The sequence below is a fragment of the Coturnix japonica genome, chromosome 8 (assembly GCF_001577835.2).
Source record: "Coturnix japonica isolate 7356 chromosome 8, Coturnix japonica 2.1, whole genome shotgun sequence".
Classification (NCBI taxonomy): Eukaryota; Metazoa; Chordata; class Aves; order Galliformes; family Phasianidae; genus Coturnix; species Coturnix japonica.
The window spans coordinates 10,356,496-10,372,699 of NC_029523.1; the positions used below are offsets into that span (position 1 = coordinate 10,356,496).

General features: G+C 34.7%; 1 protein-coding gene across 4 annotated transcripts in view; it reads right to left on the minus strand.

Annotated features, from left to right (window-relative positions):
- Nucleotides 1-16,204, minus strand: part of AGL (amylo-alpha-1, 6-glucosidase, 4-alpha-glucanotransferase) — a 28,505-nt gene that overhangs the window by 1,974 nt on the left and 10,327 nt on the right. For 3 of the 4 annotated variants that reach the window (XM_015870105.2, XM_015870104.2, XM_015870103.2), the window contains 22 exons: nucleotides 15,637-15,824; nucleotides 14,537-14,660; nucleotides 13,336-13,499; nucleotides 12,679-12,780; nucleotides 12,220-12,372; nucleotides 11,993-12,143; nucleotides 11,171-11,295; nucleotides 10,964-11,076; nucleotides 10,704-10,838; nucleotides 10,312-10,442; nucleotides 9,948-10,084; nucleotides 9,116-9,249; nucleotides 7,862-8,037; nucleotides 5,945-6,047; nucleotides 4,482-4,707; nucleotides 3,991-4,102; nucleotides 3,470-3,605; nucleotides 2,981-3,093; nucleotides 2,217-2,428; nucleotides 1,502-1,599; nucleotides 911-998; nucleotides 690-823 (listed from right to left, as the gene is read on the minus strand). In XM_015870105.2, coding sequence (XP_015725591.1) covers nucleotides 690-823; nucleotides 911-998; nucleotides 1,502-1,599; nucleotides 2,217-2,428; nucleotides 2,981-3,093; nucleotides 3,470-3,605; nucleotides 3,991-4,102; nucleotides 4,482-4,707; nucleotides 5,945-6,047; nucleotides 7,862-8,037; nucleotides 9,116-9,249; nucleotides 9,948-10,084; nucleotides 10,312-10,442; nucleotides 10,704-10,838; nucleotides 10,964-11,076; nucleotides 11,171-11,295; nucleotides 11,993-12,143; nucleotides 12,220-12,372; nucleotides 12,679-12,780; nucleotides 13,336-13,499; nucleotides 14,537-14,660; nucleotides 15,637-15,824 — 3,055 coding nt within the window. Of the gene's footprint in view, nucleotides 1-689; nucleotides 824-910; nucleotides 999-1,501; nucleotides 1,600-2,216; nucleotides 2,429-2,980; nucleotides 3,094-3,469; nucleotides 3,606-3,990; nucleotides 4,103-4,481; nucleotides 4,708-5,944; nucleotides 6,048-7,861; nucleotides 8,038-9,115; nucleotides 9,250-9,947; nucleotides 10,085-10,311; nucleotides 10,443-10,703; nucleotides 10,839-10,963; nucleotides 11,077-11,170; nucleotides 11,296-11,992; nucleotides 12,144-12,219; nucleotides 12,373-12,678; nucleotides 12,781-13,335; nucleotides 13,500-14,066; nucleotides 14,191-14,536; nucleotides 14,661-15,636; nucleotides 15,825-16,204 lie in introns of all 4 variants that reach the window. The other variant, XM_015870106.2, reaches the window with a different exon arrangement.

The following is a 16,204-nucleotide window of genomic DNA, read 5'->3' on the forward strand; positions in this document are numbered from 1 at the left end:
TATGGTGCTAAAAAATGATGAAGGTTGGAAGATAGTATGAAACCGTAAACTTTCTCCCCTCAAAGAATTACGTACAAAACCCCTTTCCCTTTTAGCTAGACAAACCCTTCATCATAGACTACCGAACCCAGCTGATTTACTCTTAGAGGTACAAATGAATGCATATTTGAAGCACAGCAGAACAGATTGTATGGAAGTGTTATCATGGGGAAGACTTTTGTTTGTTTTTGTCTCAAATTCTTAAGAATTAACAATATAATAGGAAAAGCAATTTATTTATTTTAAGGAGGAGGCTTCAAAATGCAAAGGAACATTTTTGGGCCATACAGTGAATTCCTCTGTCTTCTTGGAACACCAGTATTAAGATTCTGAAATGGACAGACTAATTTGTTGATTTATAACACATTAAATCTTCCCTAAAATTTATTTTCTCTACTCTTCACATGAGTAAATATTAATAATTCTAAGTATCTATGAACAGCGCTAGATCTGAGCTGTACTTGAAACATGACTTGAAATCTGCAATAGCATTCATAGAGGCAAACTTTGTTAGTAAAAAACAGATGCTATTTATGATCTAGTCTTTTATGTAGTAAAAATATGTACTATATTATTGTACATGCAATCAGATAGTAGATACCACCAGTCCCTGAATATTTTGAATGTTAGATTGTTAGATGGTATTTTACCTTTCAAGGTGAACATAGTGGCGAGAAAGGACATTCTTTATCATAACTACAGTTTTCGCATATATCTCTGGACCAATCAACTTTGAGAAGTACAATTTGGCACGAAGAAAATATCCAATCGGCCACAGCCATTCCTAAGCAAAGATAGGAGTAATTATTATAGCTGTCAGTTTCAAAAAAAACGTCAGCACTTATTTAGAAATTTAAGAAACAACTCTTACAGGTCCTTGGTGGTAATTAAAACCTCTGGCTACATTATAGTTGTCATTGTCAAGAGCATTATCATATACTCCACAGTACACCATATCACTGCAAGAAAAAAAAACAAAACACAAGCAAAGTATTAACAGAAATTGTGAATAAAATGCACAGCAGAAATGAGCCCAGAATTTATCATGGGATTTACATCTGACAGGGGTTAAGTCAGGGAGGTCCCAAAGTTCTCCATTTTATATCCCAATTCTGCATGAACTAGTGGGAGAATTGTTAACATTTTCAGATGACTCAATTTCACTCTTATGTTTTTATTAGAACTGTAATGCTATGCATTGTATGATACTGAATTTGCATTTTGATGCCTACTTCTGTGATAACAAATTTGAATTGCTTGCCACATGGCATCCAAAAACACCTGGAAATTGTCTACATAAATAAAATCAATTGTTTGGAGTTTTAGAACGTTAAGATACTCATTCCTGGAGTATTTATTGCAGCCTTATTTCCCAACTATATACGGGAAACTTTAACAAAATATTAACCCCTCCCAGATCATAATTTCTACTGTGACTTATTCTTTTGCCTCCTATACTTACTCTGGATCTAAAGTTTTCATGCCCAATGGACCAAGTAGTTTTTCCTCTGCTATCTTCAGAGCTTTCCAAGCTCTCTCAGGTGAGAACAATTCAGGAGCCTAATAAAACAAGAGATTTACTCACTGAACTTTGCATATCTACACATGTAAGGCCACGCATATGAATGTAGAAGATGACAAAAACCTCTCGTATTACTGAATGAAAATACAATTACAATTCCAGAATCTAGAGACAAAGTAAGCAAGAGAAAAGCTTTAAGTTACTTTCGGTTTTATTATTATTATTTTTAATAACACTTGAAAAACATTTTTATACAAATAATCCACACATTTCAGCTTCTCTGTGAGGATTCATTAGCAGTGGGTAGGACTCAAAGATCTTTAGAGGTTCCTTCCAACCCCTGCAATTCTTGATTCTTTGAGTCTCCTCCCATCCATTTAACCTAAAACAGATAACCTCAACACTCCAAAAATACCAGACACTAATTTTTCCCAGTGATAACTTTGCAGAGCAGTTTCATATAGGTAAGTTCTGACAAAGTTATCATTTTTATCAGATATTCTAACATGGGTCAATATTAAAAGCACAGACAAGAAAAAACACTTTCAAAATGTATTCTAAGCAATATTTTTCCTGATATAATGCCATGCAGCTGAGACTTATAACACAAGTTTAGTTCAATAATAAAATAATTTTAAGTGCAAATGCTTCTTACCACAACCATTGCTATTGTAAAATTTGGCCTGAGTTGGTAATCACACCATGGACTTGAAGCACCATAGCTGTCTTTATAAATCCCACGCTTGTGAACTAAATTTGGATGTTTTTCATTAGGATCTGCAGGGTTCTCAGAGACAAAGAAGAGTCTTTCAAAGTGTCCTTGAATTTTTCTGTTCCATTCATCATACGTGATGGTCTCCTCCCTTCCTGCAAAATATTACACACGGATTTTCTTCAAACCACCAACAGATGTGTGCTTATGGCTAGTTCTGCTTACTACTGTTTTACCTATTACATTACCTATTACACTCCTGACACAAGCAAGGCTGTAGAAGCACTGCAAAAAAACTTAAGCTGAATTACGTTGCAGATCAACTCTGCCATCTGCACAATTTCTTATGATACAAACCTTTCTCACTTTTTTTAACTAGCCAAAAATGAACAGTGTGAGTTACTACGAAATATGAAATAAATATTTAACTAAGTCTAAAGTTGATGTTCAACATTTCTGTAGTAGTTTATATACATACTCTTAATACCTAGGAGACTACAAAGAGAATGCCTTGATCTGATAACCAACTCCTAGTAATTTTAGTAATGGAAGAGTTCACTTATATAAGATACTTTCCTCAAGTTAATTTTTTCTCCTATACTTTTGTGAATAGTTTTGACAGTCATTCCTGATGCAATATATTCACCAGCTCATCTGACTTATTTTCACACTCCCATAATAGATTCATGACACGTGTTCGATCTTACCGTTTCTTTTTATGGTGACACCATGGAACGGATATTCATTTTTCCTAGATAAATCCAGCAACCAGCGAACAGCTGACTTGCACAAGCCAACAATTTCCACTGCAGAGCCATCTCTAAAAATAATATTTTACAAGTATAGAATTACTTTAAGAAGGCTATTTAATATGCAGATTCTTTTCAATTACTTGAAGAACTTTAAGTACCTTATTTAAATAGTGTATTTTTTTCCATAGGTTATTGCACATTATGCCTATGTGTTTTTAGTTAAGATTTTGCTTCAAAACTGCATACCACATGTCTGAAGAACTGACACATGCATCCCCATCATCTTCTATAGACATTTTCTAGTACATTATGATACATGATCATATTTTACTCTTTGAAGTTAAAAGTTTACTCTTTACAAGGACTGAAGTCCATGCTAGAAGATGAGTATTTCTCCTGCTTAAAAATAAAAAATAAAAAAGCAAAAAAGGATGGATTTTAGACCTTGGAGTAGCAGGAATTCCTTTGTTGCGGGCTCTGTCACTCTCTCCCATTTTATCCATCCAAGTACCACAATTGAAGCGGTTCCCTCCAAAGACAAAGCCAGTTTCCTGGTCAACACCTGCTACTATATTAAAACCTGCCAAGCAAAAATATCATGTGTGAAATCTATATGCTAAAAAACACAAAGACCCAAGTGTCTGCCTCAGCCCAACAATCCTATTTAAACAAAAACCCTGCACAAAAGAGAGATCTGCGCTGGGTTTTCATAGGCAGTGGCACTTTTTGCGTGAACTTCTAAGATAACTTCTTCCACAGTAATTGCTGAAAGCAAACAAGCACTTTCTAAACATTAAATGAATTTACAGTAACATAGTACCATTAAGCAAAACCATTAATTTTTCAAAAGTAAACTCAATAGCTTGATGAAAAATAATCAAATGCAATATTCATAGTTTAAATTGCAAAGCAAATGTGTATATATATACACATATATATATACACACACACACAATTATTTTTACCTTCGTCTCTCATGTTTTGATCTATCTGTGGACCAGCATTTCTTTCTCTGAAATTTATGCCTTCCATGTGTCGTTGCATCACTTCCTGTATTACTTCATAGAGCGGCTGATCCTAGATTGGTTGGCATTGAGAAAGGCAAGATCAACAGACCTAGTAAAAAGGTTCTATATAACGTGCAGATAGTAGGAATTCTTAGCCTGTATGATACTTAAAAGAGCAAAATCTAGATTTTCATCACGTCTCTGTCAATGTGATGCATTTCAAATTATTTTCAGTATTGTACAACTAAGTTCTTTTCAAAACTAAAAGTAAATAAAAATTCAGAAGCTGATGGATATTTTTTCCATACTCCCACCCCATGTCTGTCTAAGCAAGTAATGCAAACATAGTGGAAGGTATCCAAAACATAATCCTTGTAGATAGAAAAGTTATACTCTTTCATAAAAATTATAGCTGTGTTAAAGACTTTAAAATCAGAAGTCATCTTTACCACAGTGCCCGCAGGCTGAGGAGGAGAATCATCTCTTGGGTACATCCTAGAAACAGGACACCTGAGAATGTCTAATCCATTTGGAACAATCTTACAGTAGTCTTGGATACACTGAAGCCACCACCACACAGCATCACGACAGTTGTATCTGGCATGAGTTCCCTGGCCGAGGAGGTTGGGAATGAGACCATGTCTTAAAGTCCCACCAAATGCTAGAATTATGTTTCTATAAAGAAGAGAACAGTCTTACGTTACTTCCAGGCAATTAGTGGACCAAAGATTAATTACAAAGCATACAAGTTTACCTTAATAGCACAGTTAAGGAGAAAAACAGTATCTTAAAGACACATTTGTAGCTTCCAACAACAGTATTTTGGCATGACTTCATTTAGTATGTACTTCATTAACAATAACCCAAACCCAAAACTTCCCAATAGGAATAGTTTGGGTTTTTTTGTTTTGTTTTGTATTTTTTTTAATAACTTTTTATAATGAAATACATAACTGCTACTATGGTAAACGTGATTTCCTCTTTCATAGGTTTCAATGTTGACCCCATTGATGTCACAGGAAAGGTTTTAAATGACATTCATTGTTTATGATTATCCTTACATCCATTCAGATGGAGTTGAGAAAGAAGGGAGAGCAGGACCATGTGGGAATTTCCTATTAAAATACAAAAGGAGCCAGAAACTGAGGTTTTGAGAAGTTTTTATGCTTTCCATAAAACATGAGCTCCAACTGGCTTTAAAATCCAAGATGAACATACTAGAAGACTGCAGATGTAACTGCAGAAGTGTTGTATTAGTTGGTCAAGTATACAGCAGCATAAATAAATGTTAATTTAAACCAACCAACTTCTATATTCATATCCTGTGGAGTGCTGCACACAAATTAAAAAAAAAAATAAATGCAAGGTTAATGAAAATTGTCAGCAAGTCTGGTTTATATCTGACTCATTTACCAGGTTAGACATTTGCATACACAGCTATCAGATAATAACAGCCCGCTGTCAGCTGATTTCCACTATTAGACAAGTGCTAGCAGTTACCAAAAAGAAAAATCATGACGGACAGGAAATGGTATCTTTCTGATCAAAATAGAAATCCCTTGCTATTTCAAATTTTTAAATAAGTTACTGCTCAGCAACAATACTTGAAATAATCACATTAATGACAAGCAGTATTGTTATGGGTTAAAATTGTCTTATCTATATTGAGTATCTGCTGGAATATCAGCGCTGAGAAAGCAAAAGAAAGCAATGCATTTTTCATTTCATTTACAAAGAACTCACAAATCCACCTGGGGCCACTGAAGTTTTATACACTACATCAACTGTTTTTAACGGCTTCCATGTTCTGTAAGGTTTTGAGAGAATTTTTTTTTCCTAAACACCTGCAAAACTATTTTGGTCAACAGAAAGTACTAAGATTCCTTAGTCTTACCTTACTTTGCTCTCTTACCTTGCTTCTATATAACGTCCTGTAAGTAGCATTAGGCCTCTAAGTGCAATAAAGGTATCCCTTCCCCAAGAACGGAAGATTCCAGAAGAGAAGTGAGGCAAACCTATTAAGAAACACGGATGTTAATCTCACAGATGGGGCAAAAATCTCCAAGCAGACAGGTATAACAGGTATATAGAAAACAAACAGAAATAAAAATACATCCATGTGCAAGTGTAGATTTTTCCTACAATTGTCCGAAGAAGAGTTTTTGTTGTATTCTACAACTTTAAAATCATTCAGTAGACTGTCCCAGATTAATAAGTCACATTCAGTTGCTAGTTTTTGTTTACACACTACATAATGTAACCAAACGCTGTCTTTTAATTAAAAGAAAACCACCACAAAAAAAGAAAAAAAAAGAAAAAAAAAAAAAAAAAGAAAAAAAGAAAAAAAAAGCCATAACCAGAAAGGAAACAATAAGCCAGAACAGTGACATGATATCTAATGCTTTGTTGGCAAGTATTTATGTTCAAAAGCCATGTCACTTTAGTAGCATAAAAGGAATGGCTAAAGAGCTATGAATCTCTTCAGTCTAATAATATTCTCAGTCACTATAAAAGGAATCCTGCTTCTCTTTTGGAGCTGTTTCTAAAACAACATTTTAAAGCAGACATTATGACATAACTTTATGCTTTCAAAGCAAATTTCCTCTTCTTAATTTCAAGAGTGAAGTACATTTTTTGTCTTTTCTTGTATTTGTTAACTTTCCCAAGCTAACAACAGCAACAACAAAAAAAGCATTACGGTAAAAGTTCAAAACAATAGTCTGCTGTGCGTGCTTGCTTAAACAAAACTCTGTGTCCTGTCACTAAACCATCCACCTTATTTGCAAAAGTTCCAATACAGCCTCTGCACCTCTATAATTTTACAGAATATGGCAACAGCAACTTGAGAACAACCCATTCATGAGTTAATAGTATCACAGGCTCATATATATGATGAGAATATTTAAGACCAGCCCATTTGTATAATTAATCTCTGTGATTAAATTAAGCGAGCAGTGTTTGTCCGTGCTTCCAGGCAACACTAAAACAGCCAAACGGAATGTTACTAGAAACCAGAAGCTAAAAGCAGTACAATTCTACAGAAAAGACATACAGCAGAAAGAGCAGGAAAGGAAATCCAGCCAGACAGGGGCCATGGAACCTGCAGATGCTAGAAGTTTCTGTGGTTTTAAAAAAAAAAAACAAAAAAACAAAAAAACAAAAGCAGCTAAGCATAGTAAATAATGCTTCTGACATAGGAAAGTGCCCACTTCCAAGACATGCTGGCAGAACATTTGGAGGAACAAAGTGCATCTGCTTGACAGCTTTTATGGCCTTTCCTAAACAACTATTGTTGGCCCTTTTGGACACAGCTCCAGACCAGAGATTCTTTTGGTCCATTAATAGCCCTCACGTCACTTCTGAAAACTTGCAAGCAGTAAATCCATACTTGCAATTCATTACACAACTCACTTGTTAAATTAACATTTTAAAACAAACTTGAACCTATTATGGGAAGCACTATTATCCCAAGTAAGTCTCTTGGAAAGAAAGAACACATACTTGCAGAACTCTGTAAATGGAAAAACTGAGTAAGTTAAAAATGCTTAAATATAATTTTGAGAANCCCCCCCCCCCCCCCCCCGAGCAAAAATAAAATTGTTACCCCCAGCAGTACTGCTAGACAAAACTCCATTATTTTTAAACAGAGAAACCTTTACCTTAAAGGCAAGTTTAAAACACAGAGGAAGAGTAAAGACAAAACCAACATTTTAAAAACAGTTTCTGGCATTTAGATCTCAAATGTAGTGAAAGCAGTTCCAGTAGTTTTGAAAGAAATAAAACTGTTCCACAAGAACTTATTCTTCCTGTTGTAAATATCCTCACTTACCAGCTGCTAAAGTAACACAGCACTGCTCTTTTTCATTTGTAATCTCATTCAGCCTATAGGGAACATCATGTAAGGAAGGAGACAGATCTGGCAGACATGCATATTTTCCTATCCCACACATCTGGATTGAACCCAACGAAAGGTGTTTAACAAATGTTGATCCATTCTGCACAAAGCTGTAACATAATATAATCAAATTAAGAAATACATTCATACAAAGATGTCAGTACCCTTTTAAATTTGCAGAGATGTAAAACATGTTATGCACAATCTAATGAAGTCACTGAATGAGTTAATTTATTATGCATTAACATTGCTCATAAGATTTAATTTGTAAATCACTTTTTTTCTCTAAAATAACTGCCCAAAGTTAGACTTACATAGTTAATTTATTAATGCCAATGGGAGTGTTTACATGTTGAATACTTCCAGGGAAAGGGGTAGCAAAGTAAAACTGGTTTAATTTATTTGATGACTACAGATGGATGTCTGACTGCAAAACAGGAGAAACCCAAACGATAAATTATCATCTTATCCTATAAACAAAATTTCATAAAACCCAGTCAGCAATTTTAAAGACCTCTGCATTTGTATATATATTTATATACACGCATACAGATACTACACATATATATTCTTACATGATAGAATCCTAAGTCGTTTACTCATTTAGCATATTGGCTAATATAATGCAGCCTACATTCCTGACTTTTTTCATAAAATATACTCTGCTTTCCACATGGTATCAAAGCCATATCAAATCCAACATCTTTATTTTATATGAAATTATTTGTTGAAAATAATTTGTTGAAGTACTCATAACTAGAATAGAGCTAAATCAATTTTCCTTCCCTGTCCAGGAAAGGGCATTGATAATCAATTTCCAGAACTAAAGACAGAAGAAACATTAGACAAAGCATCAGAAGAAGAGCAATCTCTTTCTCCCAGAAAGTACTGCAGCTTCATTAAAGCTGCAGCAAGAAAGTCTCTACAATGCTTCAGAAAAACGCTTGTTATAATATTTATCTTCCAACAGTACAATGCCTGCAATAGTTATAAATCCAAATCCAGGATAGAATTAGCAATCAAACGTTCCAAATTACTGCAGTTAGAAGATTGATTTGATTTTCACCACCAATATTACCATCTTCCATTAGACAGCACAAGTACAAAAACAAATACACAAAAATCATTTTCCAATAGTTTAAACATACAAGTTGCAATATCTCTATATTAATGACACGCCAAGCATACCTAGACATCTGATGCCATCCCACATCCAGAAGAGTTGTGTATGCACCCACTAAAATGGCATCAAAGTAACATGGAATAAGGTAACGTGGAATTTTCTTTAAATACACAAACATGGCCTTCAACCATTTACCAACCTATTAAAATATAACACTATATTAGAAGTTGATGACACTGGAGTTCAAAAACAGTACTTTTAGGATCCATTTAATTAAAACATTTATTAGATTTTGAACAGATATGAGAATGTTACAGCCTTTGTTATTATATTAATTACCTGAGTTACCAAAATCAAGTCTTCTGAAATGAATAAAGCAATTCCCTTGTAGGAAAGTAAAGGTGTTTTATAATGTGGGTATGCAGATAATTCAGTGCTTGATGGGGCATATCTTACTATAACTGCATCGTGTGTGCCACAGTAGCATTTACAGTCCTATCTGAAAGAACTCGCTTACAAAGAAAAGAAACTCCCCATGCCCCGCATATATTTTCCACATCTCTTTTCTAATGTATTCTTAAATAAGTTCAATGAGAGGTAAGAAAACCGTATTACTGTCTTAGTCTCACAAAAGAAACTGCCTAAACAAGAAATATTTTATAGAAAGACTGAACCTGAAGGCCAGGTTGGATGGGGCCCTGGGCAGCCTGATCTAGTATTAAATTTGGAGGTTGGCAGCCCTGCCTGTGGCAGGAGGGTTGAAGCTCAATGATCCCCTGAGGGTCCCTTCCAACCCAAGCCATTCTAAAATTCTATGAACTTAGTAACAGCAATAATGAAAAACAAAGCAAAGCAGTCATTTGAAACCCCAAAGTCATGAAACATATTTTTACTCACTTCTGCACAGGCTCCTGCACGTGAAATCAGACGATTACTGACATAATCAATCATCCAGTCTCCAGATCTTAAATTATCACAGAAAGGATGTCCCAAATCATTCTTTGGTCTAATGTCTGCCATCACTGACATTAACCCTGAAAAGATAAATCAAACACAGTATTACAGAACACGTAAATATCAAAAACAGAAGAAAAGCTACAGAGTAACAAACATTAACTGGCTTTAACTGCAGTACTGCTCTTGATCTGCAGAGGGAGTTAGGATATAACTAGATGACTAGTGATCTAGAGGGACAAACTATTTTATCCCTTTTCCTGACAGAAAAAAAAAAATAAAAAAAATAGAATTCTGAAGCTATTACCTTGGAGACCTGCATACTTCAGGGATGACCAGTTTGGTATATTGTAACATCCTCCACCATCTTCCTGTTCTTCTGACTCGCACCTATACAGCACTTGATTTAAGTCAGCCAAAGTTAGTTTAGATGCAATTCTGTAAAAACAAAGCACAAAACACAATATACTCTACGTTAGGAAGTCTACTTTAAGTCACAATTACACCAAACATCAATAAAAGAGCCTGGAAACCTCTTAAGTATCAATTCTATTCAGTATTATACATTGGAAAAGAATATCTCAGTTTTATAACAGTCCAAAAATCCAACCACAGAAACAGCAACAAATCCTTTCCTTAAATATACAGATATTTTTGCTCTTACTTTAGTTCTCATTTAGAAACCCAAAGAATACTTACGAAGAAAATAATGTTTTTAATATAGGGGCTGAATGATCATCAGGAAGACTCCCAGATTTAAAATGAGGACTGAACTGAATCAGATGATTGCGAAGTACACCAACAGCCTCTTGTGCCTTTGGATCAAGACTAACTCTGAAATATGAAGGTATAATTTATAGAATGAAGTACTTATGATAACCTTTCCCAAGTCTCAAAAACAAAGAAACCTAATACTCTATTTTAACTAGTACAGCCGTTTGGCAATTATTATAACGTACCTGAATACTATTACACTTCCTGGTGTTAAATTTTCAAATTCTATTTCTTGAACAAATTCATTTGGCCCTTTTATGGCAGTTCCAGCTTGCTTTATAATTTTACTGTCTTTAATCTTAGAAAAGAAAACATATTTGCAACTGAAATTCAATGTATTTTTTCTAATAACAAGATATTAAATCAGAACACAGGTTAATAAGGATAATTACCTGGATATGCTCTCTGAGTTCCACTGTGAAATTAGGCAATCCATTTATAAAATGTTCATCTTTTTTGTAAGGACTAACATTTCTCTCAATAGTTCTAGCCTCAAATACTACTTCTTCAATTTTTCCTAAGGAAAGCAAAATCATGTTGCAGCTGTTAATATGGATTAAATAAGAGGTAATACTTTTGAGCACATTAACTAAAAAACAATAACTAAAAAACTAAATTAGTAGAATGCAAGTCCCTACTGTACAACTAAAGAATAACTAACAAAACACATGGAAGTGCTATAAAATAACCCATAAAGCATTTATTACAATTCATCAACTCTCTTGTTATAAAATTGTTTGGTTTTTTTTCATTTTATAATAAATCAAACAGTGAAATCAATTATCAAATGGTGAACTAGATCTTCTTTTCCTCATTAAAGCATTAGACTGGTTTCCAAACTACAGAAATGGATGGTGTATTTTCAAAGAGTAACAACTTACATTAATATTTACAAACAGTAACTTCTTTCCCACATCTTGTACAACTGATCACCTTCTGCTTGTCTTACCATTTCACAGACACACATACATGGTGAACTTACAGCAGAATGTTGTATGAAAACATGAAAACCTTTGAAAATCCAAAGCAAGTTTGTTTGATGCACGCACATTAGTCCTTACAAAATGAGTGTTATATACTGAAAATTGTCACATTTAGTTTGTGTGTTCAAAGTTTAAAAAAAAAAAAAAAAAAGAAGAATATTTTGAATGAATGCACACATGCATACATACATATGTATGTACATATACCATTTGCAAAAAAAATCTCATTACCTGGGATGAACATTTCAGGTACTTCTTTACTGTAGAAGGAAGTCTTTGGATCCCTGAAAGCAGTTCTACTTACAGCCACAACAGACTGGTGCGTGTTAGGGCAGTGTCTTGTCACTGCCACTATATCTTCATCAACTTGATCCACATACACCTAGAAGACATATGCCATTACAAAGAGGCTAGTCCAAAATATATAGAGAAATCAAATTGTCACCCCCATGTCTTGCCTGATTGAAGCCTTTAGTTCCCAGCTCCTGATGCAGTCTGTTCATGGCTAGTCTTCCAGCTAGAATTCCTGTCTGGAAATTAACTTCACCAGAATTCAGGAGTGCTTGTGGATTCCAGGTTGAATAAAATCTCTCTTCAGATACTACAGAAATCTGTAGGGAAATTAACTTTTTGCAAATATCAACTAAGCTTAAAAAAAAAAAAACAACAAATAGCGATTCCAATTACGTAATCAGTTCAGGTTTCATATGAAATTAGACAACCCTAAATAATGCTAACTAGTTAACTGTCTGGAATTTAAAGCTAAAACAAAAGCACACCAAAAACAAACAAATGAATCCATGAAAAACAAAAAACAAAAGCTCACAAAAACACATCAAAAAACCCCACTGTTAAATCACTTAGAACCAAATGTATACTTTTAGAGGTAATTTAGAAGTTAAGCTGTAAACACAGACCTGGTGTGGTACCAGTTCATCATAACCTTTGGTGCTTCCTGTAGCACAACACGCCATGGAAACAATCATTGCACTTGGAAGTGCATCATATGCAGATCGGTGCTAGGATGAAAAATAAAATAAAATCACATACAAAACAAGTAAGATACATAATTCATCCCTCCTGACTCAGCAAATAGAAGACAAACTCAGTTTAGTAGAGGAACTAATTACTTACCACATGCTTATGATTTTCCCAATCACAGTAGATTTATGGATGACTTATTACAAACACACTAAGAAAAGCAATGTAAGAGCAATCCTCAAATATAAGCACTTCCCTTCACACCATTCTCTCTCATCCTCTCCTGTGTAGGAGAACAGATGAACCATCATACAGAACCAATCATAGCAGCTGGAATAAAAGAACCAAAACAGCAAACTAAGTAGCTTTACATATCTTTTTTTCTTAGAAAACAAAATCTTGGAAGCCAGTAGGACTTCTGTTTTTCACATCAAGTTTATACCTCCAGTAAATCAATTTTCTAAATATTGCTCAGAAGGGAAAGGAAAAAAAAAAAAAAAAAAGCACACAGACTGCATCAAGCCCTCCCATCATTCAGAAACATCAATTTAGAAAAGAATAAACAAACTCGGGTTTCCAATTTATGTACTTACCTGAATTGGACACTCGTTGTCATGTGTAATATCCATGAACAGTGCATGTGCTATTGCTGGCACCAAAGGTCGCAAGCGTGGCTGAACAAAAGAGCCAACGGGTTCACCTCCAAAACGATAGACTAACCTCCCCTCTTCATGGCTATTATAAGCTGTCATGGCCTCTACAGAACAAAATAGGTAAGTGTTTACATAGGAGTAGCTACCACATAGTACAGTGTGTACAGAGATGCTAATGTAGAATTTTACATTTGTTATTTTGGTGTCTTCAAATACCACCTTAAAACTTTTTTCTCCAATATTCTCCAGTATGGATGTACAAACTTGAAACATTCTGTTTACTATAATACAGTAAGGTAGAAAAAGGATAAAAGGGAGAAGAAAAAAAAAAAAAAGCATATATTTGTAATGGTTTCCCCAGAGGACTAAAGAAACTCATGCAACAAAAATCAGACACGATGCAGCACTTTCATAGCAGAGCTGTGCTACACTTTCTTTTCTCCCTCACTGTAGCATAAGTGAAATAGTTGACATCCAGTAAATGAATGCAGGGTGTCTTCTCTCAATTTACAGCTAATACTGTAATCTTCTTTGTTGAGAATCAAAAAGTTGCAATACTGTACATCCAGTAATTACATTAGCATGCAATCCAGAAGGAATCTTTTCTTTGAAAAAAATCCCATCCTCTATTATCTCCAGTTGGAAAGACAGCACATGCACAGCAAGCCTACCTCTTATTAAGGAGGTAATGCCCAGACTATTCACAAAGATATTGTCCAGCTCCTCATCTCCTGTGAACAGTTCAGCCACTACAAACAAATCAGCTCGCAACTTTCTAGCTGTGTCCAGCATGTACTGCAAAAAGCACAGCCAAAAAGCCACAGAAAGGGGAAAGGTAGACAGAAAAGAGGACAATTTCAAAGCTAGGCAGGGATTGAAACAGGAAAATGCCATGCAGGAAGGATAAATAGAAAGCCCAAATTAAGTAATTTAAATAACAGATGAGGATAACACAAACATAAGCAAAAATTAAGATTTAAGATTCAACATCGGAGAAATTAAGTACAACATGAAGAAGGGAATCGCATAAGCAAAGAACATAAGTAAGGGGAAAAAAAAAAAGCATACCAATGTTAGTTTCACATTAAGACCTCCAAACCATACATGACAATCCTATACAACTTTCAACTGCTTATTGTACCTCTAATCAGGCTGGTAATTCCCAGGCGGTTGACAAAAACATTGTCAATGTACTCACTGCCCGTGAAGAGTTCAGCTACCACATAAAGATTAGGTCTGACTGATCTGGCTGTGGCTAGCATCTCCTATAGATCATAATACATTTTTAATCCAAGTCATCCATTGTCAGCTACGTATCGGCAATCATCAGTGCGAATGTTAACCAAATATAAATGCATTCTTAATACATGTGATTCAGGAAAACAGTCCTAATAGGTAACATTCATAAAGTTACATTTTTATTTTATAGAAATTCTAAATTACCTAAATAATTCTAGAAAATATCCTGAAGATTTTAAGCTAATTACAACTCTGTTTTAAATAAAAATTTGGCTCAAATCTAACAACTAAAGGTTGGATAGAAATGATCTATCAAGCCTTTAAAGTTACTATTCCAAAAAATAGTAACAGGTGTGCTAATGGTGGAAGTGTTGAAACATCTGCATTTCAGAATCACAACTTCTGTGCAGACACATCAGCTAGTCTGAGTTCTTCACAGATGTAGGTGAGCTCTGTACCCAAGCTAAGACACCACACAGCAAACTCAAATTTGTGCAAAACTACTATACTAGTTAAGTACAATTTCTGGATGTAGTCAGCTCCATAGAGAACAAGCACTAAATATAAGCAACAAGCCTGACTAAATTTTAGCTGATGCCAACTTTTAAATTATGGAACGTAGAAACCTTCTTGTTTAATTCAGCAACAGTAAAACATACATGGCAAATAAACACTAATAATTTTTACCAAGTCTTAGAAATAACTGAGACTAGAACTGACACACTAGATACTAGCACTGATTGCATTTCAGTCCACAGCTGCATATGGAGAATGTTTCCCATACCCGTCAGTGCCTTTAGTATTTCAGCTGAAATGCAGAATGAAAACATACAATAGCTACAGTACTTTGCTAACTGTTTATCTAAACATTGCCAGTCAAGAAACATTATCTACACTGAGTAAGCTTCACTCATACAAACCCTGCGGATTATGTATAAGCAGTGGAGAACTTATTTCACAGTCAGAAGCTGCTTTATCATCAATGCACTTAGTTTCACGTACCTCAGCTACATGAATAGGCGTTGAGTGACAGTTGTCAAGACGAACACCATGGAAATTTCTGGCAGTGATTTCAGTGTATTTTTTCATGTGTGCCCAGAGGTATGGGCAGTCTTCAGGTTTGTTACCATACCGCAGTTTCACACTGTCTCCCCAGCAAATAAGCTCTCTTCTCAAGTAAACATTTGAACCTGGAACAGTGTATACAGAATAAACCACAATTTATGTCAGAAGCTTAACCGTGGCACAGTCTTATCTAAAAAAAGTGACTTATCTCCCATATAAAATAGGTATTTTATGTGGCAGTATCAAGATATTTTTTGAACATTCATTTGCAATAAGTGATATCCGAGCACAATAAAATGGAATTTTCAGTAATCAGAGGGCAACAGGACAAATACAATTGTATTTACTATTAACTATTGTATTGACACTATATACAGAGTATGTGCCTGACATTTGGCTTTTTCCAAATTTATAGGGATATTTGTGGAAAAATGTAGACCCAACAAAATGGACTACAAATTCAGTCTATTTATTCTGCCTTGGCTAAACTATTAAAAGGTTAACA